Raw genomic sequence first — 27,305 nt, forward strand, 5'->3', positions numbered from 1 at the left:
TGTTTTGAGGATGTAGGAAGAGTTTCCTTGGTGTCTAATCAGGAATGACAACTGCTAATGTTTCAGTTCTGGTAAAGCTGGCGTGGGCTGCTGCATGTGTCTCGCAATACCAAGCCCACTGACATTTCTCAGCGTGGGCAGGCTGCAGGTCTGGCAGTTCCCAGGATCTGGCTTTTCCCAGGACCTGCCTGGCATGCTTTCTGGGCACAGGGTCTTTTTGTCCCCTCTGCCCAGAGATGAGAGCTTGTGTCTCAGCTGCCAATGGCTGTGGAACTAGCACTGTCCCTGCTAAACACTTTCCTGGCTTGAGGGTGAGGCTGTGAGGGCAACTGGGCTTGCACGTCATCTCTCCAAGTGCTGTAGGCAGTTTAAACACAGAAAGGAGCAGCAATGAAAGGTGTTTTAAACAGCGATGAAAAATACAGGCCTATAACAGTGGAGCAGTGTTGTCACTGCTTCCCTTTGCTTTTCTGCTTGGGAATACTCAATCACCCTCAAATCCTACTTATAAATAAACGTGTCCAACTGGTTATAGTACAGAGGGTGCCTAAAAAAGGCTAATGATCTCTTTATTTGGCTCTTCTTCTCCCTTTCAAGAGGCATGTACAGTATACGACCAAGGACCTGTTAGACCATGATAGGATCTGAGTTTTGTGGCTTCTTCATAGGTGGCTCCTTACAGATATGATGTAACCCAACTCCACAGAGAACAAAGCCCCCTATAGTGTTTATTTATTAACCACATTATGCAATCTATACCATATTCTGTGAGCAAAAAGGAGGACTGGATTAAACAAAGCCCTGACTCTGCTTTTCTTTGCAGACAGACAACACTTGTCGTCTATATCATGTCTCTTGTGGGAATGATAGCCTACACCTTCACTCTGAGCTTAAACCACCTCTGGATGGTCTTTGTGACTGCAGGCATGCTGGGGTAAGTTCACAAGTGGGCTGCTTTCCTCTACGTGTGAGCTGCTACAGAGGCAAAGATCATGGTGGGATTTGAGATAGTTATAGTCTGTGTGTGGCTCCTGTGTGGTTTAAGAACAAAATTATCTGCTCTTCTCATCTCTCTCTTGTATGTGTTTCATTAGGCAGGGACATCAGCATGGCCCTGCTCAGCTGCCTTAAATGTTCCAGTTAATCAAGTGAAAGCATTTGGGAAGTGAGAGGTACCACAGCCTCATAAATGACCCATTCTCATGGTTTAAGCCCAGCCAGCAACCCAGAACCACACAGCCACTCGCTCACTCCCCCTCCCTTCGTCCCCCCGCTTCCAGAGGGATGGGGAGGAGAATTGAAAGAATGTAACTCCCACAGGTTGAGATAAGAGCAGTCCAGTAACTAAGGTATAACACAAATCACTACTGCTGCCACCAATAATAATAATGATAAGGGAAATAACAAGGGAAGAGAATACAACCGCTCACCACCTGCCGACCAATACCCAGCCTGGCTAGATCACAAGCAGTGATCTAGCCCTTCAGGGCAACTGCCTCCAGTTTATATACTGGGCATGACTTGCTGTGGTATGGAATACCTCTTTGGCTAGTTTGGGTCAGGTGTCCTCTCTCTGCTTCCTCCTGGCTTCACCTCCTCCCTGGCAGTCCTTGGTCAGAGTAAACATTACCTAGCAACAACTAAAAACATTGGTGTTATCAGCGCTGTTCCCAGGCTGAAAGTCAAAACCACAGCACTGCACCAGCTACTAAGAAGGAAAAAAATGACTGCTACTGCTGAACTCAGGACAGTAACCGCCCCTTATTCCGTGCCATTCACATCATGCTCAGATCCCACATTTTTCAATATACGATCACTCTTGTCTCGTATATATATGTATATATATATACACACACACACACACAAAGGGAGAGAGAGATCATTCCTTAGTGCATGGACCAATCCCTGTAAAGCTGCTGAGGTCATCCAGTCCATGATGTCAGGTTCCATCTCTTTTAGCAGTCTTTCAGAGCAGTAGAAACAGTGTGCAGTGTTGGATTGTTGCCTGCTGATGGCACCGCAGAACTCGCCACTGCTGAGCTCGTCTGGTTTCATCAAAGTTCATTCTTTGTTGGAATGATGGCCAGAGGGAAGTCAGGGCCAGTTGCTGGTGACCTGAAGACATCAAGTTGGTGGGCTGTAAAGGTGCTACATAGCAGGCAAGAGCGTATACAATAGAGTTCGTCGGCTTCGTGCCCCACGTTTGCAGTGGGGAGAGGAAGGTGGGGGAGTGAACAAGGAGCTGCATGGTTCTGGGTTGCCGGCTGGGCTTAAACCACAACACCCATGGGTAGGAATGAAAAGCATGTGGGCCTGGGTGGCTGTTGGCTGTGCTGGGGATGCTGCCCCGTAGAGGTACTTGTGGGAGATACTGCTTTTAATTCCTTCTTGTAGCAACTGGCAGCTCCCTGCTGGCCTGCCTCTGCACCTTGAGACTGTGGGCAAAGGTATTGATAGGAGGAAGACCTGTGCCGTGGTGAGGGAGTGAGACAGGTGCCTGGGCTGTGACAGTGCTAGGGAAAACACCCTGTGCAGTCAGTGAAGCCCCCCAAAAGACATATGGGCTACACTGTCTCTTGTCTTCCTTCTCCCAGTTGCCGAGTCTTCCTGTCCACATGTTTCTTTACAGGTTTTTCATGACGGGATACCTTCCCCTGGGCTTTGAGTTTGCTGCAGAGTTGACATACCCGGAATCAGAAGGAACATCATCAGGGCTCCTTAATGTCTCAGCACAGGTAGGTGTGCTGTTTTCTTTTTTGCTTGCCTCTTCACAGGCAGAGAGGTTAAACTGTAGTTCCCAGCCTTGACTCCTGTTTCTTGTCCATGATTATTGTAATGCACTGCAGATCTACGCACCCTGGCTTTCTGAATTATGTTCCTCATGGCATTTCTTTAGTGGCACCCATTCTGTTTCTACTTAGGAAAGTATGTCAGAATGCTAGTCATCCTTGCCTTTTCCAGCACTGCCCCTAACAGTCTCTTGTCTGTTGGCATTCTAGCCTTAAGGGTCATTTGTCTTCCCATCAGCTGTAAGGAGGTGCCTCTGGATATGTGTTTATAGCCAAACTTTATCCCCACTAGGCCTGCAGCTTGGCTGGCCTGTCTGTTCTGATATGTCAGTAAAGCTGGGAAGCTGTTTGGGCTGCTTTACAATAATAGTACAGCTTGACACTGCCTCTGTTTATTTGTAGATTTTTGGTATTGCCTTCACCGTTTGCCAAGGGCAAATCATGGATCACTTTGGGACGAAGGCAGGAAACCTATTTCTTTGTGCCTTCCTGTTACTGGGAACCATTATGACAGGTAATTAAAGTTTTCAGTGTTCTGCTTCTGTGACTTTTTCCCCTTGGGCTTGGCATATGAATTGAAGGGCTTTTGTGTGTAGTGGTGCCTGCAGAAAAGGGCAGGACCCACAGAGCAGTCCCGTAGCTGCTGTGCTCCTTTAAGCATCTGGTCTGTGCTAAGAGAAGATCCAAGGCTTCTTGCCCTGTCTGCTGGCTGGAGTCTCAAAGATGCACCTTCTACATGGTGCAGTAAGGAGTCTCTATCCTGCCTGTTTCAGAAAAGCTCTCTGCCTCATTCAGGAGAATGGCTTCCCTTGCTCACCATAATATGTTCCTGTCTACTCTTTGGCCTGTGGTGCCCTTCTGAGTCCTGGAGAAATTGATACGGACTTTGCATCGTGACTTAACTGCCTTCACATCTCACTTCCTGTGTCTTTTCCAGCATTCATTAAGGCTGATCTCCGAAGACAGCAGGCCAATTTGGATAACGAACAAACAGTGAGTAAATCCTCCTTCAATTCCTGCTGTGCCCCTGCTATTTGCTTAGGATAACACCCAACCTCTCTCCTTTCTAGGAATGAGAATGGCCCTTTCCAAATTATGACTGCAGTTGTGATTCTTTTATCCCACCACTTTTTGCCTAGCCCGTGGGGAAGCTCCTTGTTGGCATTTTAAGACAGGTGGTGTAATCCCAGCTCTGCCAGCTGCTGGGGTCTCTATTTACTACAGAATCTGTAGGCTCTGGTCCTCAGAGCGTGTGCAGGGCTTCACACATCTTCGTATCAGCTAGGATCGGATATAGGACAGTGCTTGTTTGCTTCACTCCCCTGACAAAGCACTGAGCCTACCAGTGCTTTGCCGTTGTTTAGAGCTGGGTAACTGTCATTCCAGCCCCTGGGAAGGCAGGTTATTCCCCTTATTCCCTGTCCTCAGCTGCCGACTCTCTTAGAAGCTCTCCCTTCATGAAAAGGGAGGGGACTGGTGGTTGAGGTTCTCTTTCTTATTGCTCTGGGCTCCTCTTCTAGGATGTTAGCAGAGACATCCACTCAACATTCATGAAGCCATCAGCAACCATGACTAGCAAGTGCATAAGCTCAGTTCTCTGCTGGCTCGAGTCAGCACTCTTCAGAAGACAGTGCTGCCTTCCTTCAGCTAATCTAACCAGTCTGATCTGGAGAGAGACCAGAACGTCTTGCTCTGCTCCGACTGGCTGCTCAGGGAGGTGGATTTTCAATTACAAAATATATGCTTTTTATTTTTATTTTGGTTTCTATTTTTTCATTTATTTTTACTGAACTATCCGAGCACAAAGACAGTAAGATAAGTGAAGGGAATTAATGTCACCTTGAGTAATTCTTGCAAATATAATTCTAGACTAGGCGTGGTTGGGGTAATACTCTACAATTTGTCTGGTTTGGATAAAGCAGCTCCCCCCCTGCCCCACTGTCATAACTTAAGAAGAATGCCTGCTTTTTTTTTCCCTGCTCTGAGACTTGCAGGTTTGGGTGATTTTAGCAGTGGTGAGCATCACGGTCTATGGGACAACTAGAAGACAACAGCTATGCCAGAATTCTGGTGTGAATGGGACTAATTGGAACACACTTAGCTAAGCTGAGCCTGGGTAAAGACCAGTCTATTTTAATATATGGAAAGCTGCTTGTATCCTGCAATTAATACTACTGAAGTCAAAGACAAAAGATGAGTTGTAAGACCAAACCATCCTCTGCAAGCTCTGAGGCAGCAGGGTTGTAATGAGAGGTGCTGGTGGCACTGAGTTAATTCATACCATGTATGTGAAAGGCTCAGGAAATAGCAAGGTTCTCTGGCATGATGCTTAGTAGTAGTAAGGCCTTTTCCCTTTGTCAATCACTTCTCTCGCCAGATGAACTGTACACTTTTACTTAAGCCATTTTTAGTCTAAATCTTTTTGTATAAATACAGTTGTAAAAGCTTGCTGCTGGAGAGTAGAGGGCATTGAGCCCAGCGACAATGTGATACAGGTATCATTTCTATAATACTAAAAGCCCCCAGAACTGACAGCAGTAAGAACTAGAGGGGTGTGTGAGAGGTAACAGGTCTCAGTCAGGCAAAAACTTCACTGGCAGCTCTTTCCCCCTGAGGACTCATGCTTTGAGGGAGTCATGACAGACACCCCACCACACCCCCAAATGTGTCCACCACAAGGCTGAACTCGCCTGGGTGCTTCTCAAGCTTAACAACCCCAAGTGCTCAAGAAACTGAAGGTAGACTGAACCTGGTGTTCTGCGCTAACATGCATGCCTCAGTCAGGGGAGCAGCCAGTGGGGCTTGGGCATTTTGTGCTGCCTTTGTGGAGTGCTCTGGAGTCAGGTACTGGAACTTTTCTACATGAGATAGCTGTCTTACACATGCTTTTACTTACACATGATTTTACTAGTTTCTTGCTTTGCCTGTTCCTCTTTTTTTTTATCTCTCCTCTCCCCTCCCCCTTCCCCCTTCATTTCCCTCCCTACTTGCTTCCAGCTTTTCTGGTATGGTGACTTGTGGGTGTTGTTACAGAGACTCCAAGGCAGCAATCAGATCATGGATTATGGGACTGTAGCTTGTAACCCTAACACCATCAATTCCCATTCCTGCTCACTAGCTCATACACAAAGGTAGGAGAATCACACTAATCTGCTTCTCTGAACACTGTACAGCTGGTACAGGCACCAAGCCAATGGCACTTCTGGGGTGATAGCAATGGCCACAGAGTAGAGAATCTTTCTGTCCTTCTCAGCTACCCATCTGAGAGGAAAGACAAGGCAGGCTTCACCAGCAGAGTGGAGAATCCCACCAGACTCATGTCAGATAGGGGCATAGAGATTCAGCTAAGTGTAGCAAGGCAAAACCTAGTGCTGGAGCTGATGGAGATCTGAATTGTCAGTAGGTTACTAGGGAGAGGAGGTAGAGGCATTTGGAGAATCTTTTTTGACATTACTTTTACAGTCCAGATTCTTGGCTGGAAGTGATACCAGGAGCCCTGTAGAAGAGTTGGCTTGATCACAGCCAGGATGCATGGCCAACTTCAAGAAAGAAGTTTAAAAACATCTAGCAATAACAGAGTCATTGGGTTGGTGCCTTTTGGTATAAGAATGAAAATTGTAAAACTCTATGCTTGCTGATGTGTGAATCTCAGTAGCACTTGGCATTTTCTCAGCTGTTGCTCGGGGCATAATGCTTTATTACTCACTGTCCTCTGCTTTGCACTGACTGGCTGATCTGCCAAATTAACCACGCTACCCTTTGCTTTTCAAGGTGCTCATTGAGTGTGTGTATCACTGGCACAATCAACAGGACTAACAGGCAAAAGCAGAGTGAGTCCGTTGGGAAGAACAGCCTCAATCCTGCTAACACTACAGTGTGTGCTACAGGAAATGGGTAGCTGCCACACTTTAATGCAAGCGTAAGGAAGAGTCCCATGGACAGGGAAAGATTTGAGTCCAGGATGAGTGCTTCAGAAGCTGTGCCTGTGCTGCAGTCTGAGGCAGTTTTAGCAGGGTAGATCTTTGGTGTTCATTTGTCTGAGACTCTGTCTAGGAATCAGCCTCTTAGCAGCCACCTGTCAGAGCTTTTGGCCGCTGTGTCCATGCTTTATTATGTTTCCCTTTCTGCAGGACCTGCCTTGTGTTCACAAGCAGTTTGTCTTCTATGAGTGCCCTTATCTGCTTACAGTTATAATTAAACAGATATTGCAATTAGTAGAACTTGTAGTGGAAACTAAATTAGCCAAATGATATTGTGGACATCTTGCCCTCTAGTAATAAAGCAGGAGTGTGGTTCCAGCAATCCTCCCACTTCAGTCTGCCTCAGTTCAGAGAGTGCCAGCAGGGTTAGCTTTCTGTGTCTCAGCACACTTGGATCAAATGCCCGTTTTACATTATAATAAGTCTCTTTGTGGGCTGCCTTTGTTGTAATCCCATCTGAAGCCATTCCAACATTATGCCTCAAGGTTTCATAGTAGGGGCAGTTGATTCAGCTGCATATGGCTTTCGCTCATCTGCTCCTGGTTTCCAGCATCCATGCAAAACTTCCTGTGCTTTGCATTATGAAATAAGTATCTTTGCTGAGTTTCCATGGATTGTTTTGACTCGGGAGTGAATTGTTCAAGAAAAGCCTTAGGCAACATTTGTTTGAAATACTTTCAATCTTGTGTGGGTTCTTAAGAAGGCAGCTATCCTATAGAGTGAAGGATTCCAAAATGGCAGGCCTGCATTTAAGTTCAAACCAGGCTTTGCTAGGCCTCTTTGAAACTTTCAGATTTGATTTATGTGTGTTCAAAGCACTTGAGACTACTTTGTGCTGGACTTACACTGTTTATCTTAGTGGTAGATAAATGGAGTTTTTGGTGTGCACGCACATGTGCGTGTATGAAGAATCTATTCTTGATAGCAGAGAGTATGCATATGCAGTAAATGGTTTCAGACTTTGTCCTGGTTTCTTAATTGTAACGAAATTAAAATACTTTGTCTGGAGTGTTAATGCTACCAGCAGGGCTGAGCACTGATGAGTGGATGATTTTGGATGACCAGTGACCTGCTCTAGGTGTACAGCCACAGCAAGGGATTTGTTTAAAATAGGACTGAATTTCTGTTGTGTCTTCAAACCATGTCCTGGATAAGTCAGGACTCCATCAGGCCCAACTACCTTATTTGCTGGTTATATGTTTTGCCTGGATGCAAAGATGCATCAGCTGGATCTCAGTGTAGTACCAAAAAACATGTTGCCTTTTTCTCCCAAGGCCATTGTGATTTAGACCAGCTTAGGGCTTTAGGTCAAGCATCCACCCTCAGTAGCTTACTGGAGTTCCTTTTAAGTTGTAGCATGCTTACTCTAATGAAATACTGCCAAGAGTTTTGCGTAGTAGGCACAATGTGTACTGCATCCTCTGCTCCCCAGGCTTGCCTGCTCCCTTTCTGTGCTTACTGTGTGGCAAGCAGCCTTCTCCTCCTGTCGCAAAGCCATGATCAGGCTGTTCGCATACCCTTTTCCAGCCCTGTGACTCCCAGCTGTGAGGGCAGCCTTCCTTTCCGGAGGTGGTGGAGCCCCGAGGCAGGCTGTTCTCCTAAAACCTCTCTTCCTGTAGCTCCTCAGCAGGTGAGTAGTGTTCAGACCCCACAGGTGTTTGCAGAGCCTGTTCAGAGTTCTTCCATAATGCATTCTGTTGCAGTTTCCCAAGCCTAAATGCAGCTTTCCCCTTACTCCTACCTCTGGCACTACTTCATGCACCCCACTAGCCCTCCTGCCGCTATGAGTTCCCTCTGTGCGCTTCCTGGCTTTTGCTGCCAGGCACCTCTTTGAAGCTTTCCTGATCTCACTCCTCTGCTTTGGGATATTGCTGCTGACCTCTATAAAACCTTTTTACCTGCAGTTGTGTAAGAGGTTACTCAAAATTAAACTGTTTACTATCTCTTGCTTCCATGCTCCCTGGACTTCTCTTGAACTGCACTGGGGATGTGAACCTCTTTCCTATGCACCCCTGACTCCTGCCTCAGATGTCAGTCTTGCCCCACAGTGAGTTAACTTAGAGCCCAGGTCATGGGATATGCCACATTTACCCTTGCAAGTCTGCATGCTGTCTTCTGAATCAGTGACAAGTGGGGTGTCTCACTGTAAGCAGAAATCCTCTGGAGAAAGAAGTCTCCAGTTTAATCCTAACACAGCCCAGAGTGGCTCAGTAGAAGAGCTCATCAAACTCCAGCCAGGAACGCTGGAGTTGTAAAAGTTTGGCTGTTTCATGCAGCCCAGGGTAGGGTGGTAGTCTGGCAGCAGTTTTGGTTGTCCTTGCTCCTCCTCTGGGAAATTACAGCTCCCTCTATGTTAAGCGAAGAAATTTTGGGAGGGTTCAAGTAATCAGACTAATTCTTCTCTAGTATTTATGCAGGAAAAGTCCCAAACTTGTGTATGTTTGGCTCTTACTTCTTATGGCTCTTCAAGATACAAGTAATGAACTTTGAAGGCCTTATCTGCACCACTCTGGAATTATTCCAGCCATAAATCCAGGCTGGGGACAGGGAAGATGTGGGGCAGAGGGTGGCAGTCCTGAATGAGGGGTGGGGATGAAAAGACATGAAAATGAGCAGAACCAGTAATCTCTCTGGGAGTTAGAGACCTTCAGGCAAGCCAGAGTAAGGACAGGGTGGAGGTAGTTGCTGTGCTGAGCCTCCTGAGGGAGCATGGCATACAGATTCTCTGTGGTGCTTGCATAGACACTGTTGCCCCATGACATGAAGGAGTTCCCAGTTCCTTCCCTTGCCCAGGGAACTGGCCCTGAAGCTTTGAGGCTGATCTTGTGCCACAGTGAAATACGTTCAGTGAGCTGTCTGTAGGGCTGACCTCTGGGCCTTGTACTGCTTCTGTGTGTTAACTGTGGTCTGAGGACTACACCAAGTAGGGAGAGGGAAGTGGGACCCTTGCTCTGCCCTGCTGCCTCAGTGCCCCATATCTGGGCAATAGAAGGATCTGGAGAAGGGAACCAGGTGCACTCTCAGGATGGTGGTTTTTGGTTGGGGATTTCTGCAATCGAGCAGGGAGTTGCAAATTAGCCAGCTTCTGGCCAGCCAGTCTCTCTGAAGCCTGGGTCTGGTCGGCCAGGATCCTAATCATGTTGTTTCTCTCTGTTTGACTTGCAGAAAGTGATGCCAGAAGCCTGCACTGATCCCATAGTCCTTGAGGAATCAAAGCTGTGAATGGAGGGGTGGCTCCATTCAGGGGAATGCAGTCCCCCTCATTCCCATCTTTGCTACCAAACCCATCCTCCTGTTATATGCACACCATGGGAGGGGTGGTGTTGGAGTGGGGGGAAGCCTCAGGATAGGAGCCCAGTGAAGAGTGTGAAAGAGCAAAACAAGAAGGTAGTTGCTCTCTTCAGTTACATGTCTGCACGCTGCTCTTCTGGAGACTTTTCTGCTTGGGAAGAAAAGTTGGGAAAACCCACTGTTTTCCCCCCTACCCCAACGTGTATGCTTGAAAAAGCACAGAGCTGAGAATAGGTCCAGGCTATCCCTGAGAACAAGAGGGTGGCACCCTGGATGTGTCTGTCTCTCCTCTCACAGGCAAGCTGTGACAAAGTGCAGAAGCTGGACCATGCTTGCTCTGTGAGCAGCCCTAGAAAAGCTTTCAGCTGTCTCTCAGGATGAGGGATTGCTCTGCTTTGGTACCTGTGATGCTCTGTGTTGCACAGGCGATGGTAGAGGCCTCAGCACATCACCAGCAAGTGCTGGCTCTGGTTTTATTACATGGCTGTCCCAGATGAAATACTCTTGTGGATAAACCCCTGCTTGGAATTCACTGAGGTTGCCCTGATGTTCCTATATGTTAGGAATAATTGAGAGACACCAATCCTCCTACCTCGAGACAAGGACTAGTTCTGCAGCTTATGTTGAAGCTGTAGCCTAAGCCTAGTTCATCGCTACACTAGCCACAGGAATGAGTCAAACCACAGGCTGAGGACTGTGTCTTCCTCCTTAATGATAAAGTGCCTTTTGCATGTTTCAGTGCTACGTACAAACTTTTGTGAAGTGTTATATTGAGATAACCAGCCAAGGCTGAGTAAGATTGGAATCCAGACCTGCTCCAGCATGGAAGCTTCACACTTTGTAATAAGAGAACAGGAGAAGCCCTCTTACCAGCATTTGTGTCTCATAGACACTGCCACTTTGTATGCTGCTGTTTCTCTTAACACAAATATAGATCCTCCTTCTTTTCTAGCATTCCTCCACTGGTGGAGACATCAAGTGTCCTTATACTCCTTAAATCAAAAGCCACAACCAGGTAGAATGGATAAAAATATTCCTCTCTGACATACCATTTTTGACAAAACTTTTGTGTGTGGGTGTGAAACTGCAGTCTTTGACATGTTAAAAGATTCAATTCCTGTCTCATAGGGATTGAGGGTGAGTATCTAAAATGGCTTTTCAATAGAAGTGTTTATATATATATATATATATATATATAAAATAAAAACGTTTGAAGTGTACAATGAAATCTGACACATTCATATTAAATGGTTGAAACAGTCTACATCTGGCTCTTTTAATAGCCTGAAATGTTCTACAGAATGGAAAAGGAATTCTGCCCAATGCTACTGTTGTGCTTTACCTCCCTTCTGTGTTTTTCTTCTGCACATGCACTGTCCTCCGAGCTAGGAGATCCTGCTGCTTCCTGCCCTCTGTGCACTGCCCATCTGCTTTGGGCATTATTTCACCTAGGTCTAAGCAACCTGATCCTGTTTTCTGTGTCTTATGTAAGTTCTAACTCACAGCAAAGGTAGCTCAGATGCATGCAGTTTGCTGTCACCAGTATGCTGCAGAAGTAAGAGCTGGAGCAATACTCTGTGTGTGTGCCTGTGTGTGATGTGAACAGTCAGACCTGCAACTTTGTGGGAAGGAGTCAGGGAAAGGGTTTATTTTACAGAATCTGCTGTTTGTTCTCAGGCTGTACATCCTTTACCTGCTGCTGGGCGGCAGAAACACAGACATAGTGCCTTGTAGTTTTCTGCCATTTATTAGAAAGGCCCCTGAAGAACACACACATGCAAGTTACATAGCAGTGCCAGGGGCAGTACGTGTTCTCTCTCTGGTCTGAAGAGTTCAGTTGATCCTGGGTTGTTGTACACCTCCTCCACACCCTGGAAGAGAAGTCCTTAATGCACTGGGTGTGCACGAGACATTGCCTGCTCTCCAGGGAGGCACTCACTAACTGGCCCCTGCAAGCTTTAACACAAACTCCTCTGGGACTTGGTCTTTGACATCAGTCATTTGAAATGTTCTCCAGACAAGAAAAAAACTTGGTAATGGTGAGACATTGACAGTCCAACATCGATCCACTAGTGGGCCTGGTGTCCTAGAGTTTAGTGGAAGTTTTGGCAGTGAAGATAGGAGACAACGCTGACCTACACCTGGCCCTCAGCTTCAGTTTTTCTTCTTCTTCTGTGACAGTGCTTCTACCTCCAGGTACTGCAGCCCAATCAACATCCCCAAAACAGAGAAACCTGTGACAGAGACACAAGATGAGTTTGCATGAGTTTGTGCAGGGGATGAGGTATTTCCTCCCACTACTGCCTCCCTGATTTTATGTCTTAGCCCCATAGACTTTTTTTCGGGGGGGTGGGGGAGGGGTCACAGCTCCAAGGAGAGTTTGTGGGGAGAGGATGCAGAGCTCTACTTACTTGCTACCATGAGGGGTGCCATAATTCCAATTGTCAAGGCTGCAGTATGGTAAATGAAGACCTCAGAAAGGAAGTGAACAAGGGCCAAAAAGAAGGTGAAGAGTGTGATGTAATAGAGGCTGTTGGAGAGCAGAAAGAAGTAAGTTATCATGTATCCCATGGTATGAACATGAGCATGGCTGAGTAGAAAAAAGACATACCTGCATGGTTCCCCATCTGTCCCCACTGTGGTAGCACAGAGGGCACTTAAAGGTGAGAACTGGATGAACTGAGAACTAGGGTGGCAGGACTGGGCTGACTCCAGGCTGCATCACCCAACACAACTTCCCACTTGTGTTCTGCTACCCTCTAGGGGCAACAGCTGTTAAAAGGAGCAGGTCCAAAAGAGACAATCTTAAACAACTGGCTCACTGGGAATTGGCACTGTCATCACCCCCTAAAAACAGATAATTGAGTCCCTCCACCTCCCTACCACAGACAAGCCCAAGCAACCCAAGGACATGCTGCCAGGTTAAGTTACTTATCTAGGTGTTCCTGCTCCGGCAGGGGGATTGGACTAGATGATCATTTGAGGTCCTTTCCAATCTCTAACATACTGTGATACTGTGATACTTCTGCTGTGGGGTTGAAATGGCCTTCCTCCCAGCACAGCATCAGGCTGCACCTCAGGCCTTGTCCTTAGCCGCCAGTAAGAGCATGTGGAAGACTTCTTCAAGGGGCATCTCAACCTGCCACAGTCTTTAGCTGGGCTGTCACAGAAGAAGCACTATCAGTCAGACCACAGCATTAGCAATTAGTTAATGTCAGCAGGCCAGCAATGCCATCCGAAGATGCTTTCCAAGCTGGAGCTCAGAAATTTTTGACCTAAGTTCTCAGTTCTATTAATTTCTGCCTGAGCTAAGAAACAGAACTCAAATGGGCAGGCTCTCCCCTTAGAGGCAGGAGGGAGCACCAGTTAACATATAAATCCCACACTGCTATTTAGGCTTTTTTGGGAGAACGCTTTCAACCCTATAGAAAGATGAGGCACAGCTTCTGATCCCAATATCCTCCGCGCCGCCCTGTGAGCTACTGCTGAGGCTGTGACAGCAAACAAACCCATGGATTTCCCGTTGCTCCTCCACTCCATTACGTACGTCCTATTGCGGATGTCGATGGCGCAGAGACAGCGGATCACCGATGACAGCAGGGTCCAGACCCCGAAAGTCCGAGCCTGGAGCCCGTTCACTGCGCAAAGAGGGGAGAGCACATGGAAACCACGCACAGCCCCGCCCGCCGTTCCCACCCCCGCCGGGGAGCAGGCCGCTCCCGGGCCAGACAGCAGCCGCCGGCGCGGCTCTTACCGAGCTCGGGGCTGGCGGTGTACAGCTTCTCCGAGAGGAAGCTGTGGTCGCGGAAGCTCTGCAGCGTGTTCCCGGCGGCGATGACCGACACCATCACGAGCCAGCTGCGCAGCACATTCAGAAACCGACTCATTCTCCCCGCCGGCACGATCCCTGCCCGCAAGGACCACACCACCCGCTACCGGAGCCCCGCCCCCTCCAGTAGCGCACGCCGCCATCCAGCACTCCCATTGGCCTCAGGCGCGCCACTCCACCCGCGCACCACGCTGACGAGAGGGCTTCCACCGCCAATCGAATCGCTCAGCGCCAGGGAGGCGAGCCCGCCCCTCCTTGGCCCCGCCCACCATGAGGGAGGAGGTGGTACTGCGGCGGTAGGCGGGGACGCGGCTGGGGGTCCGGCAGGACTGTTGTGTCTGCGCGCTGGCTGTCGGTGACCGGCGCATGCGCAGTGGAGAAGAGGCGGGGTCAGTCTGTGGGTTGTTGTGGTAACGGGGAAGCGGAGGGAGGGGCTGTTGCCATTGAGCCGCGGTGTCCGGTTACCCGGCCCGGCGCGCCCCACCCCGGGTAATGGGGGAACAGGTACGGGTGAGTTGAGGGGATTACTGTTTTAGGGCGAGGGGCCATTGGCACCGGAGCAGGAGTTGTGGCCCCTTCGGCGCTCCCCGCGGTTCTTGTTTCTCCTGGGGCCGCCGGAGGTCACCGGGCCTGCCCGCCGCTGTGTAGGCCGGGCCCCAGTCTCCCCTCCGGAAGCGGCCGGCCGCAGAGCTGTTCCCGTGCTCGTGGAAGCGCTGGCCCTGGGCGTTTCCTCGGCGCCAGGGAGGAGCGGGAGTTTCTCGCTAGGCTGGGCTGGGCGGGCTTGGCCAGCCTGGTGCGGCTCTTTGGCTGCGGGCAGGGCAGGGCAGGGCAGGGCAGGGCAGGGCAGGGCAGGGCAGGACGCGCTTTAGCCGTAAGTGCCTGAATGACTCTCACGGGCAGGTGGGGAAAAATCTGCTGGAAGGTGATGCTGCTTCTTGCACTCGTCTGGTTAGTAGGCGATTTACTGCCTGTAACAAGCTTGGTAATAGTTCTGTGAGAAATATGTATTGACAGGAGGTGGGAGTTAAGTTACCTTATTTGTCTTGCTGTCCTGTTCAGCTGTGCATTCATGCTTTTAATCCTTACTGCAGGCAACTGCTCCTGCAAGATCCCTTGAATCTATAGGAAGGAGTTTCAGAGGCTACCGGGACTGAGCTGTATGGAAACTCGCAGAGGAAATGCCAGCTGGGATTCCTCAAGGTCTAGAGGAAACTGGCTCATCCTTACAGCAGGAGGAGGAAGAAGATGTCATTGATGAGTTGGAGTAAGTAGGAAAACAACTGCTTAATTGTTTCTATCTCCCTGTGCTTCCTGCAGGATTTGTATTAATCTGAAAAGACAGTTACATTCTTTACCCTCCTCCTATTTATAAAGCAAAAGATAGGTAGTTTGGGCCTGAAGTCTGTGGCAGGCTACCTATGTTTATACCCTAAAGGACCAATATATTCATCTATTCATCAGGGTTAGAGGAGTGGCTCTTCCTTGGCTACTCTAAAGTCTTGTAGTTTCATTGATGTCATCTTGTGTTCTGAAGCTGGAATCTTTATGATGTTTAAGAAAATGAAGGAAATAAATGCCTTTTTTTTTTCTTTTATTTTTTACTTTCTACAGTAGACTGATATGCAATGTTTTGTGTCCTTTTTCAAAAGCTCTTGTTAAAAAATCAACTCATAGAGTTCTTATTACTTACTAGTGTGTGGTTTGTTCCTTAGTTTAGTAACTTATTTTATCTTTACTTACTCTTTTCCAGAGTGGAATTTCTTTTCCCTTTTAGTGGGACCTACTTTCAGATGTCCTCTTTGCTTTCTTTTGGGTGCATGTTATTACTGAGTGCTCAGTTGCAAACTGCAGTGACTTAAGGCATTTAGAGGAATGTTGTTTCGTACCAAGTAGTTGGTTCAGACCTGCCAGACCCTCGTGGATGGAAAAGTCCAGAACATCTAGAATGTATCTGCAACAGTGTATCTGCATCAAGTGACAAAGGGATGAATGACTGTCACCTGGAGGATTGAGCCTTACTGCAAATCCTCAGGACAGGCTTAACATAAACTCCCATCTCGTTGCTTCAGCTCATTTCCAACTTATATAAGGCTCTGGCCTGTACTATAAATTCTGGAAGCTTCTTGGGTCCCTTCCTGCCTGAATAGCCACTTAAACCCCTGTAGTGAATTTTTTAATTTTATTTTTTCTGTAGGGGTGGTGAAAGCAGTGCTGTGAAATTAATCTGTCTGGGTGATAATGGTAATAACTTGGTTAGAATGACCAAGGTTACACGTAAGAGTACTTAATTATCCTAGCATCAGAAAGTTGTCCTTTTACGTATGTTCCTGTGTTGTAAGTGTGGGAAGTATTTTGTCTTTTGTAGTTTCTCCAAACCTTTGGTAGTGATTTTGCACTTTCTATAGACAAATGCTTCTATGTATCTCTGCAGGTCTTTTTGTTTCTTCTTGTCTGTGTAGATATTATGCAAATAATAAGCATTCAGAGTTTTATTTGCTTAGAGAGGTTGACAGTTTTTCTTTCTGTGACTTTAGGATTTTATGTAACAGATTGTGTTGGGTTTTTTTTTTTTGTGTGTGTGTGTGTGTGTCCTTAATTTCTCTGAGATGATAATTCCCACTATAGTCTTGTTGTTTTGGACAGAACTGATCATTGTTATCTCAGAACCTGTAGCAGCTAGCTGGGGTGTGATTGCTGAATTCTGAGCTTGCATTTTACTGCATCTGGCAGAAATTAAAAAGGAAAAACACGAATTTTATTTATTGTTCTAGTCTCTCGTACTCTGTATGAGTGCCTTTTTGTGTGCGTTAGAGTCCAGGATTACAACTAGGGAGCATGCACTGATTTGCAGCTCTTAAATTGGAGACTGGAACCTGCATTTTAAGGTCTGGTTGTGAATACCATCAATTATGTTTTACCCAGAATTATAGATCCTGTTTTCAGGCTACAAATCCAAGAACTGTAGCTGTGAAAACTCATGGGTTTTCTTACAAACTGTACTCAGTAGAATAAATACAAATTAAACAGCACTCTGGCTTAGACTGGCAAGACTAACCCGAAGGAAGGATAGTTGAGTATCAAGGGTGCCTAGCTTGTGTGTGAGTCACACAGGCAGGGCACAGGAACAACCACAAAGCCACAGCTGAAATGCAAAACATAAGTTTTTATTTTCATTACCCCACCAACTGGGGGATCCTTGAAGAAGCACCCAGCAGAAGCATACAAGTGGGAACACAGGCACCACAGAGCTCAGTTCTTGCTAGAGGTTTGCTGAACCTGCTATTTGTGCCTGTTTTTCACTGATTCACACAGATGTAGTTTTTGGCACTGTGCTTTGATCTTTCCCACAGCAGAGCAGGAATCTTAGCCACGTTTGATAGGGTGCCTCTAAGTCTATCACAGGCTTACGTTATCTGAACACAGATGTTCTACTTGTCAACACACAAGGATAGACAAGAATTAGGGTGGTATATGTGTTTCTCCTGCACCCCAGCTGCAAGTCACTTAAGCATGTTTACAGTCTTCCTCGCCAATCTTCCGTTATTTTCCTACAGTGTTTGCCTGTGTCCTGCCCACAGGCTAGGTGAGCAAGCATGGGCAAGTATGGAGAACTGCTGTGTCCTCATTGTAAGTAACTACTGTGTGTGAGATTCAGCAATTGCTTATACTGACAGTCTTGCTGTTTCAGAGATCATCCGTGTATCAAGTGGACTGGTGGTGGCTGCAGGCGGATCCCCATCTTGGTGTTTCATGCAGAAGCCATTCTGACCAATGACAGCTACCTCCGCCTAATTGGAGGTAGGTGCCACTGTTGGCTTGAAGGCATGAGGTGGAAGTCACTTACCTTGATATTTGCTTCTATTTGTGGTGGGGAAGAGGACATGGTAGGAAGGAAATGACAGTCCTTTCTTGTCTTTGAGCACTGAGGTGGTCAGAAACACTTGACCAGCTGGTAAATGTTTATCATGTCTTTGGGTTGTGACAGGTTTGTTTATATTTGCCCCTCCCCTGGGTCCTGATGGGTTTTGAGTTGGAACTGCTTGCTTCCAGTTTGAACTTGGAGGCCATGCTCGAACTGATGAAATTTGCTACTCTGTAGCAAAGAACTTAATCATTGCAATGAGTTCTGAGTGGTTTTCACTGGTATATGAAGCAGCCGGTCCCACAGTGTTAATAACAGTAGTAAGTTTTGGTAACAAATGTCTGCATCTACAGCCTCACAACTGCGGGTAAGGCTATAAGAAACATGATTGCTGCTCTGGCAGCATTTGGGTGAGGAAACCAAACCCATCTAGTGTCAAAAAAGGGAGAGCCTCTAAGAGTTGTTATAAACAGTCACTGGATTGTGAGAGTTGGTACTTTGTGGGTGTGTATGGCTGGGAGCTCATTCTGGATGTGCTGAGTTGGAGGAAAGCTTAAGTCTACTCAGCTTCTTTTTGTGAAGATGATGACACTGCTTTTCTTCTCTTGCTTCTCCCTTTCTTAGGTAATTGGTGCCTTCATTTCTAATATCTTATTCAAGCAGAAATGCTTCTGGCTTATTGGGGTAAGGGGTGGAGAAGGTGATTTGTGTGTGGAAACTCCTGATCCTTTTGATGTGAATTAAATACATACTTGAATGGTGACAGAAAAGCTGATGGTAATTGTAACTGGTATCTTGACTGGAGTGCAGTGTGTCTGATTTTTCTCAGGAGATAGAGGCTTTTCATGGCTTAAGTCTGCTGCTGAATAGTGCAACTTGTTAAATTCCCTTGAGCTTTGTCCAATCCCAGATTATGATACTTTTTACTCTCTTCTTTAGTCTTGCTTTAATTGGTAGAGCATATTTCCTGAGGTATAATTTAATCTTCTTTTTTCTATTCTCAGTTTGAACCAATTTAAAGTGCCTTCTCCATGTGATTCTAGCACTGCAATTTATTCCTCTGTTTTCTTTGAACTTTTATGTGTTGCCACATCCTTTTGTATGGCAGCTGGCCTATGATCTTGCTGCTTGCTTTCTGTTAATTTTCCACCTCCAATGCTGCTTACTGCTTTTGTTTTTATGACATTCTACTTGGATAGTAATTTTTCTCCTTTTCTTTCCTTGTCCTTTCCTTATTTCTAGCTTTTTTTTTTTTTTTTGCAGCTTATTTATTGGTAGATCAGTATAGGTGAATGAGATATGAACAAGAATTCAGTGGTTTATTTTGAGTTTTCAAGATCTAAAAAGTGAACATATAGCTAACCATGTCAGTGAGGGGCATGTGGGATGATTACTTTCAGCTAGGAACGCAAAATTCGAATAGAGAAAATGCTGAAATTGTGTTTGGAGTGTTATAGAGCAGTCTCTGTAAAGAGCTGTTTAAAACAAACCCAAACTGGGTGTTTGTTAGGATGTCCTGTATTTATTTTTAATACTGATCAGATAGTATAGGCACAGGTGCAGACTCTAATATTGTGTCTCTTGCCCTCTTAACAGAACGCTACCACTTGTCCTATAAGATTGTGCAAACAGATGGCCGTCTGGTTCGAAGCATTCTGACTGCCCATGGATTCCATGAGGTAAGTGCAACAAACGTCAGATCTGATTAGGGTATTAGAAGTTGCTGTGTTACTCTACCAGTCAGACAGGCAATATATTGTGATTTGGTCTCCTAAAGAAGTACGCTTTAGCATTAATCCTGAAAAATTAGGGAAAAGAGAGATGCAGATGTTTGGCCATATGTCATTTCTCTTCTTGCTTTTAAAGCGTCATCTCACACACTTGGAAAGATCCAAAGGATCTAATCTTAGCTTTTGCAAGCTCACATAAGCATTGGCGTAGTGTTTTACATTTCTCTTCTAGCACATGTCGTGCTTTAAAGAATGTCGCATGTGCTGCTAATGACAGTGAAAGATGTGTATGTATAGTGGATTTTCTTCTGAATAAAACCAGGTTAAGGTGTTGGTCTCACAAGTTTCCTGAAGAAATCTAAAGTGCTTTAGGTTTTGTGTTTAAACAGCCTGTAAAAAGAACAAACCCAACATGTTTGTTTAGAAAAATATGACATGGTTATTTCCCAGGATTGCTGGACAATGGTCTGGCTAGAGTCGCCCTGATACTGGAGATGGATAAAGGAGATTTGTCTGAAACAAGAATTGCCCTGGTTGTAGACATAAGGTCACAGTATATAGAACAAGTGTTGGTGCTTTTCATCAGTTGTGTTCTTATGTGTGTGGTGGTTTTATGTTGCTTTTTAGGTGCAACCTGGTAGCAGTGATTACAATCTCATGTGGACAGGATCACACTTGAAGACCCACTTGCTGCGTTCTCTTACAGATATTCAGAAAGTCAATCACTTCCCTAGGTAAGGCCTTGATATCTTGTTTTGCTGAACACCTTTGTGATGGTTTGCAAAAAATCTGAACATGGATAGAGTTAAAAAAAAAAAATAGAGAATGCGTGTTACCAGAAAGTCCCAATGCACTGGGCGTCTGCCACATGCTGTCTTCATTGTAAATGGTCTTTCTGGGGAGATAGTATGAGAGTTGAAGTGCCTGCCTGTAGCCCGAATACAGGATTTGGGTTTTTTGTTTGGTTGGTTTTTATGTTTGTTTGTTTTTCCTTTTTCTGTATTTGGTGGTATAAGTATTTTGGGCTTTGGGTTCTTAGCTATGGAAATAGTCATATGTCACCTGCAGAAGTTTACAAACACTGTTATAACAGTTTGCTGTGCTTCAGTCTGTCTTGGATGTGCATATTAATACGGCCACAGGATAGAGACAATAAAACTGAAGAGTAGTTGCAGGTTAGGGTTAGACATCCTACAGGGCTACAAATGCTTTAGTAACTAGGACAAAAGGTTGCTGTAATGTGTGTGGGGTTGGTTTTTTTTCGTGTGTCAGGGGAATACAGTCTCTTATTTTGGGACTTCAGGTCATATGAACTGACACGGAAGGACAGACTGTACAAGAATGTCAGTCGTATGCAGCTGGCCCATGGATTCAAAACATTCCATATCTTACCTCGGACCTTTATCCTCCCAGCAGAGTACCAGAACTTCTGCAGTAAGTGAATGGTTGACCTAAAGCAAGATAAATGGGTGGGATAAAGGGAATTATTTTTAATATCCTAGCCTGTTGAGTATGCCAGTGTTTAAGGCAACAAAATCAGAGGAAGCTAGAAAGACAGTGGAAAAGGCCCACAGTTTCTTTGTGTAATTTCTACTCTACTGCTTTCTTTGTGCCTGCATAAGTCCTCAAGAAGCTGATGTGGGCTTAAGGGTCCAGAATTGAGCCTTTATGTGCCCATTATTATTGATGATCAAATTCACAGTAACCTAATATGTGGGATTTCTGAAGAGAGAAGTGCCAAAAGGAGGTATAGCGCAAGAAAATTAATCCATTGGCACAGCAGGAGGGACTTGAGGGATGGGCGGTAATAATTGCGGTGAGGAAGTAAAATAGAACATTAAAAAAAATAGACTTTAATTTCCTTGTGGAGTTTTCTGAAGCTTTTGCTGTAGACAACATTCTTGATTCTTGCTCTTCTGTAAATAAGCAAAATGGAAAATGTTTCAGACTTGTGCTGTTTTCTTTTAACCAGGTACCTATTCTAAGGACAGAGGTCCATGGATAGTGAAGCCTGTGGCCTCTTCCAGGGGTCGAGGTGTCTACCTCATAAACAGTGTAAGTATTCAGCAAAAGGACTGTTCTTTAGTAAAATTGTCTGTGGAACTATACCAGCTTCCACGCAAGGGGTACAGAAACATCTAACCAGACACTGGCCCTGCCCTGGATTTCACCGCATACATTGGCGAGCAGCAGCTGGCAAATTCCTCCTGGGCATATGTTGTGTAACCAAATGCAGTCTCTTTCTTTGTATTCTGTTGTTATCGTGCAACCCACTTTCAAGTCTTAGCTTATTAACAGCAAGTTCATGCTTCCTGGGACAGACCATGCTTCTGGAAAAGACCAGATAAAAATGAAACCTTAAAATGAAATATTAGTGTATCAATCTTAGAGCTGTGTGCCCTTACTGAGGTGTAATGGGAGTGGTTCTTTGAATTCAATGTGCTGGTTATAGTGTCTTTTGCCCTTTTTGAGCTTTCCAGGGAGTTAAGTTGTCATAGGTAACACGTACATCTGGGCAGGAGCCAAACACAAGAGGGGTTTCCAATAAATATTCTCAGCAGCAAAACTGACTGGTGAGTCATTTTGGTTTCACTCACTTGAACCCCTTTAGCCTTCTCTGTACTGAAGGGGTCATGCTGCCTCATCTGTTCCCTACTTGGATTATTTCCCATAGAATTTGCCAAGTGTATGAGGTAAGTATTTCCAGAGCTGTGCTCAGCTTTTTCTTTGCTTGAAAGAGGAATGAGCTCAGGCTTATGTGGCAGGCAGCCATGAACTGGGGAAAAGACACTTCTGGGACCAGCCTCCCTTTGTGTATATCTGTTCCAGAAACAGTTCAGCTGGTTTGGCCCAATAACTTAAATCTCCTTCAGTGTGATGCCATTAAGTGAGTGTCTTCTGGAGTCTCATCACAAAAGTGTTTAAAAACAACAATAGAAACCTCCAAAAAATAGCAAAGCTTTGGATTTCTCTGATCCATAATAAATCAGTCAGTCACTGTTGTGTGATTTGCTGAGGGAAGTTGACCTTTTTCCCCTTACATTGTATATGTGTGCTCTGTATGTCTAGGCTTCCTGCTTATGATGAGGTGAGCACCAGCTCCTGCTGGTGATGGGGTGAACACATGCAAAATTGGATAAAGGCAAGATGATGGGGTTCTCTTCAGCTTGTGAAAGAGCCACATGTTTTGCAAGAAACTGTTTGCATGAGTAGTTGAAACTGGTTACAAGAGGAAGTTTCATAAATAGCAAAAAGTAAAAGCTCTTTTCAACAGATCCCATGACTTTGTGGTGTATTTGTCATATATAGGGTTTTCTGTTGGATACCAGGACAGGATCTAGCTGTAAAGATCACAAGTTGAGAAGACTTTTTTTTCCCCTTTTTTCAGTGTGATTGCTCACCTGCTGTATCCTTCCAGTGTCTTTTTAACCTCTCTGCTATTTTTTTCCTTAAACACTTGAGAAGCAAACTGAGTGACAGTTACTTCTTACGTGTGTTTTCCTGCCTGTTTTAGAATCGGTGCCTTATGGCTGTTAAATCTGTATCCTACCCTAAGGAGCACTGAACTGGAAGATTCAATGGCATTATGTTTAGTTGTTTTTTTTTGTTTTCTCCAGCAATGTAATCATTCCCAGACTTCTGTTTTGGATCTAATTACCTTAAGTATGTTGTGACTGACAGTGGTGTGTGTTCATTTGATTTTGGTTCCTCCCCCTTCAGACATAGTTGTTGACACAGAATGGTTTTAGGAGGGAAAGGCTGGAAAAAATGGTGGTTTTGATCTAGCTGACTTACTCCTTAAGTCTCCTGTTTTTTCACTCTTGTATTCTTTGTTCTTCTGCAGCCAAGCCAGATTGTCCTGGAAGACAACATCCTGGTTTCTCGTTATATCAGCAACCCCTTGCTCATAGATGGTATGTATGTTTAGGAATTGCTCTTGTCTCTTCCCCCAGCCCCACACATGAGGATCTCTGCAACCTTTGCAGGAACTTAGTTGAATAATTGGGTGGTCTGTCTTTCTCTGATACTGGAAAAATGTAACTAGACAATTCCTTAAAATCTAGAAGCTTTTCAACTGGGAAAGCTTCAGGCACCTATGCCAATAGCAGATAATGGCATATTGCTCTCGGGGTCTGTTGAAATTCCTTATCGGGGTACGATGTCTGAAAGATACTTAACAGTCACTGCCTCTTGACAACTGTATTTCAGATTTCAAGTTTGATGTGCGCCTCTATGTTCTGGTTACATCCTATGATCCACTTGTCATCTATCTCTATGAGGAAGGATTGGCCAGGTAGGGAAAACTTCTTTCTCTGTGATCCAGAGATGTTTTGGCTTGCCTCTGTAATCTAGACACAATTGTAAATGGGGGAAGTACCAGTTGGGGAGTTCTGCGAAGATTAAATATATGATGCCTCATCATGCTGTGTCCATAACTTTATATAGACTATAGGATCTTTAAGTGAGGGACTTTATTACATATATAATAAATAAAGCAAGCTTTCAACTCTTAAATGTTGAACAGCCATGCACACTATGATTGGTGTTTTCACTTTCAGGGTTGGGTTCTGCCTGAGATGTCTTTGGATTCTTGGTGGTTTTGCACTAATTATCCATCCTCCCTGGTGCAGGGAATCTAAACATTCTCCATTCCTGTTTAATCTGAAAAGCTGTTGGAGACCTGTTGTTTAAATTTGCTTTTGTTTTACTACTTTCAATTGTTCTTCTAAATTTCAGGTCAGTGTTTTTGTTTTCTACAGTGTTGAGTAGGTGGATTTAGACTAGTTCACTGTTCTTATCCAGCAAGATGTCAATTTCCTTTTGCATACAAGTTGTGAAAGATACTTAAGATTCCCAGAAGGAACACTTACCTACCAAAAAAAAGAGGTTTAACTAAATACCTGTCTATAGTAACTAGTACATTTGAAATAATCACCTCTCTGAATTTCCAACAGATCAGAAATTTAACTGTAATAGTGTTTGAGAAGAGATCATCGTAGAACTGCCTGTAACAGTTTTAAGCAATGCTGAATCTTACAAGCACATCTGGCATACCAGAAAGAATATCTCTGGGTTTCAAGCCTGCATGGCTGTGACTTAAGCAGATACTAAATCCAGTTTACCTTTATCCAAAGTGGATATTGGATCCAAAAGGATACATTAATAATGATCCTAGAAGAAATATCCTCCTTTAAATTGACAAGCAGATACTCTTCAGCTGTGTTGTGCTGTGCCCCTGCCTGCAAAGACAATGTGAACAGATTGTTTCCCTAAAGGGGGACAGGAAGGGGTAGCTCATCTTGGTTAGTGGAAAACTTGACAACTATATTCGCTTCAGAAAAGGAGCCTTAAATGTGCTTGGCATGGGAATCAGCAGTTAAATTATTAGTTGCCAATATTGAATGTTAGTGGCAAGTGAGGAGGGAAACAATATCATTCATATGAGTAGCTTGCTAGGATGCTCTGAAAATGGGGAGTGCATAGCAGGCCTCCCAAATATGATTTGCGCCATTCTTGATGTCTTAAGGATAGTTCTACTGATCTTACTATAACTGAGTTTACTTCTAGAAAAATCCATCTATGTAAGAGGCAAATGTTCTACTCTGGGGCAAGTGTGCAAAGTCTATGATAAATAGCATTTTTGTCTCTGACAGTAGAGTAACATGTTTTGCTTGAGAATCCTGTGGCTCCACGTTCCTTACCTCTCACCAACTGAATTTGCATGTTCCACGTAGAAGAGGACTGATTTCTAAAGTAGGTGGTCTCTACCAGAAAAGGAGTGCTATTGGGAAACCATAAGATGTAGTGATCTTTAAAAGGAACAGACTTCATATAAAACATAGACATGATGTTTGATTAGATACTTCCTTAGGTCTGGTTTCTCTTTGCACAGTTAGGCTTATCATGACATGATGTAGAGGGGACAAAGGGAGAGCAGTGGATGGCATGGCTTAAGACATGAGCACTCAAATTCAACTGTAAAATCACTTTTCAGTTGAATCCTTTTGAGTGATAGGTAGAAACTTACTGCAGCCAAGTAAGTTTTCTTTCTGGGTATTCATCCGAAAGCATTGTTCATAATATTTCTGGACTCTCCATCTGGGTAAGTTCCCATGTGGCAGTAGTACTTGTAAATCACTTTTCAGTGTTCCAAAATCTTTAAGTCTTAAATGTGCTTAGATTCCATTTGTGTAAACTATAATCAAAGCTAGAGCGCGTGTTGTCCACATACATGGCAAGTGGAACATGTTCAGAACACCACAGTATTACTAATGGTACTTAGTCTTTCCTTCAAGTTGCATCCTGCCTTACAGCTGTCTGTGAGAGGTAGCTAGTATATGGTATCTTAATGCTACTCTGTGATATAGTGAGCTCTACCAGTATGACTGTGGGACTGGTGTAGAGGGAGTAATGAGATGTTATCTCCGGTCAAAGGACTGTCCTGACTCTGGAAGATAGCTATAGTTCTGTTACTGAACTTCAGCTGCTCACCAGACAATTTCAGCTTTGTGTCAGCTATGGATAAAGGTCTGTAGCAAAACTTATAGTTGAATGCTTTCAGATGAAAGGTATAAACTTATTCCAGCCAACATCTTTCATTACTCTCAAGCCAACATCTTTAATTACTCTAAAGCTTTTCCCTTCTTCTACGGTTGTAAAGTTGGTAAGTTTGTGCAGCATGTGCTGGCAAGCTCTCATTGCTCAAGCTTGAGTGTCGCTCTCTATAGAGGTTGACAGAAAACTTTAGGTGGGCTGTTCTGTATGGCCTCCAGATGGCACTAGTAGTCCTTAGTTTTAGCGTTTTGGATTTTCCCCATACCGTTTTCAAATTTGGATGGTGGAGAAGTAAGGAACCTGGAGCTACTGGATTCTGGCTTCCTGTGTTGCTTTTCTGCTTTCCATGTAGCAGTTGAGGCTAAGTGCTGTGAGCGACCCTTTTATTGCCTCACACAGTGTGATGCTATTTAAAGCTAGGCCAAAGTTTTAGCTGTGCAGGGAGGGGGAAATGCTTTGATGACTGTGAGTGAAGCTGGTTTTTATTCGTAATAAAAAAAACCCAAACAAGACACTGCTTAAAAGTGGAAGCAATTTGAAGCAGAGAACTGGGAGGTAAGATCACGGCCTGTAATTAGTGGTTGTATTGAAGCAATCTAAGGGGAAACCCACCAGCAAGAAGAGTCCTTTTTCGGGACCTCCAGTAGTGCTGTGGTGTGCTATGGTGACTTCCATGTTTCAAATTTGCCTTTTGAAGGTAGGTGGTTTCTGAAGTATAGTCAGGGTGAGCTCCTGGGTTGTTTTTTTTAAGTTTCTTTTCCCCTTTTTCTTAGTCTGGCTGAAAGGTTATGTTCCTCTCTTGTGTTATGCTTTGCATATTCCAAGTAGAAGAGGAACCTGACTGTTTCAGTGAAGTTGATGACTTTTGCCACAAGAGGAGTGCTCTTGGGAAACCATTGAATGTAAGGAACAGACTTTAACACATATTTGTGATGTTTGATTAGATACTTCCTTAGGTCTGGTTTCTCTTGGCACAGCTAGACTGTGATATAATCTAGAGTGGAATTGGAGGCTTCAGTGCTGAGGAGAAGAAAGGGGTTATGGATCCAGTATGTGTAACTTGTGTCTCACTTTCTACACAGAAGACTGTAGAAAATGTTTCCTTTGAAGAGCCCCCTAAAAGAATATTGGGTAGAAGTTAGGTAGTGCTGATGTTGAGTAGGCTGCTTTTGTAGCCATTTCCACCTGGAATAAGCTGTATTTAGTAGAGATGGAGTCTTAGGTCAGCAGAGTCAGGTATCAGGCTTCTGTAGAGTTACTAAGTATAGT

The 27,305-nt window shown here is 44.9% G+C and overlaps 4 protein-coding genes across 9 annotated transcripts in view; 2 read left to right on the top strand and 2 right to left on the bottom strand.

The window, feature by feature from the left end:
• The window catches only part of FLVCR2 (FLVCR choline and putative heme transporter 2), a 36,958-nt gene extending 25,712 nt beyond the window's left edge, over nt 1–11,246 (top strand). For 2 of the 5 annotated variants that reach the window (XM_061367414.1, XM_061367417.1), the window contains 7 exons: nt 824–934; nt 2,630–2,735; nt 3,192–3,303; nt 3,727–3,782; nt 5,823–5,920; nt 8,798–8,819; nt 9,933–11,246. In XM_061367414.1, the coding sequence (XP_061223398.1) occupies nt 824–934; nt 2,630–2,735; nt 3,192–3,303; nt 3,727–3,782; nt 5,823–5,920; nt 8,798–8,819; nt 9,933–9,941 (514 nt within the window). In that variant the 3' untranslated portion in view covers nt 9,942–11,246. Of the gene's footprint in view, nt 1–823; nt 935–2,629; nt 2,736–3,191; nt 3,304–3,726; nt 3,783–5,822; nt 5,921–8,752; nt 8,821–9,932 lie in introns of those variants that run through there. The other 3 variants (XM_061367415.1, XM_061367419.1, XM_061367416.1) reach the window with 3 other exon arrangements.
• ACYP1 (acylphosphatase 1) overlaps nt 1–27,305 on the bottom strand; it is a 428,968-nt gene that overhangs the window by 191,776 nt on the left and 209,887 nt on the right. The window lies entirely within an intron of this gene.
• ERG28 (ergosterol biosynthesis 28 homolog) lies at nt 11,789–14,017 on the bottom strand. Of its 2 annotated transcripts, XM_061367420.1 has the most exons (4): nt 13,815–14,013; nt 13,608–13,698; nt 12,472–12,590; nt 11,789–12,294 (listed from the first exon to the last, which is right to left on the bottom strand). In XM_061367420.1, exons 1-4 carry the CDS (start codon nt 13,945–13,947, stop codon nt 12,215–12,217), a joined length of 423 nt encoding a protein of 140 aa, XP_061223404.1. In that variant the 5' UTR covers nt 13,948–14,013; the 3' UTR covers nt 11,789–12,214. The 2 variants fall into 2 exon arrangements, with proteins under 2 accessions (XP_061223404.1, XP_061223405.1); XM_061367421.1 differs by lacking the exon at nt 12,472–12,590 and having other exon boundaries at nt 13,815–14,017.
• TTLL5 (tubulin tyrosine ligase like 5) overlaps nt 14,306–27,305 on the top strand; it is a 132,779-nt gene continuing 119,779 nt past the window's right edge. The window contains 9 exon segments of the mRNA XM_061367422.1: nt 14,306–14,393; nt 14,981–15,153; nt 17,578–17,687; nt 19,348–19,430; nt 20,109–20,215; nt 20,785–20,915; nt 21,454–21,536; nt 23,326–23,395; nt 23,691–23,775. Of these exon segments, the coding sequence (XP_061223406.1) occupies nt 15,068–15,153; nt 17,578–17,687; nt 19,348–19,430; nt 20,109–20,215; nt 20,785–20,915; nt 21,454–21,536; nt 23,326–23,395; nt 23,691–23,775 (755 nt within the window). The 5' untranslated portion in view covers nt 14,306–14,393; nt 14,981–15,067.

Source organism: Neopsephotus bourkii, unplaced genomic scaffold (genome assembly GCF_033783945.1).
Source record: "Neopsephotus bourkii isolate Nb327-2 ecotype Australia unplaced genomic scaffold, CSIRO-AGI_Nbou_v1 NB_1376, whole genome shotgun sequence".
Lineage (NCBI taxonomy): Eukaryota > Metazoa > Chordata > Aves > Psittaciformes > Psittacidae > Neopsephotus > Neopsephotus bourkii.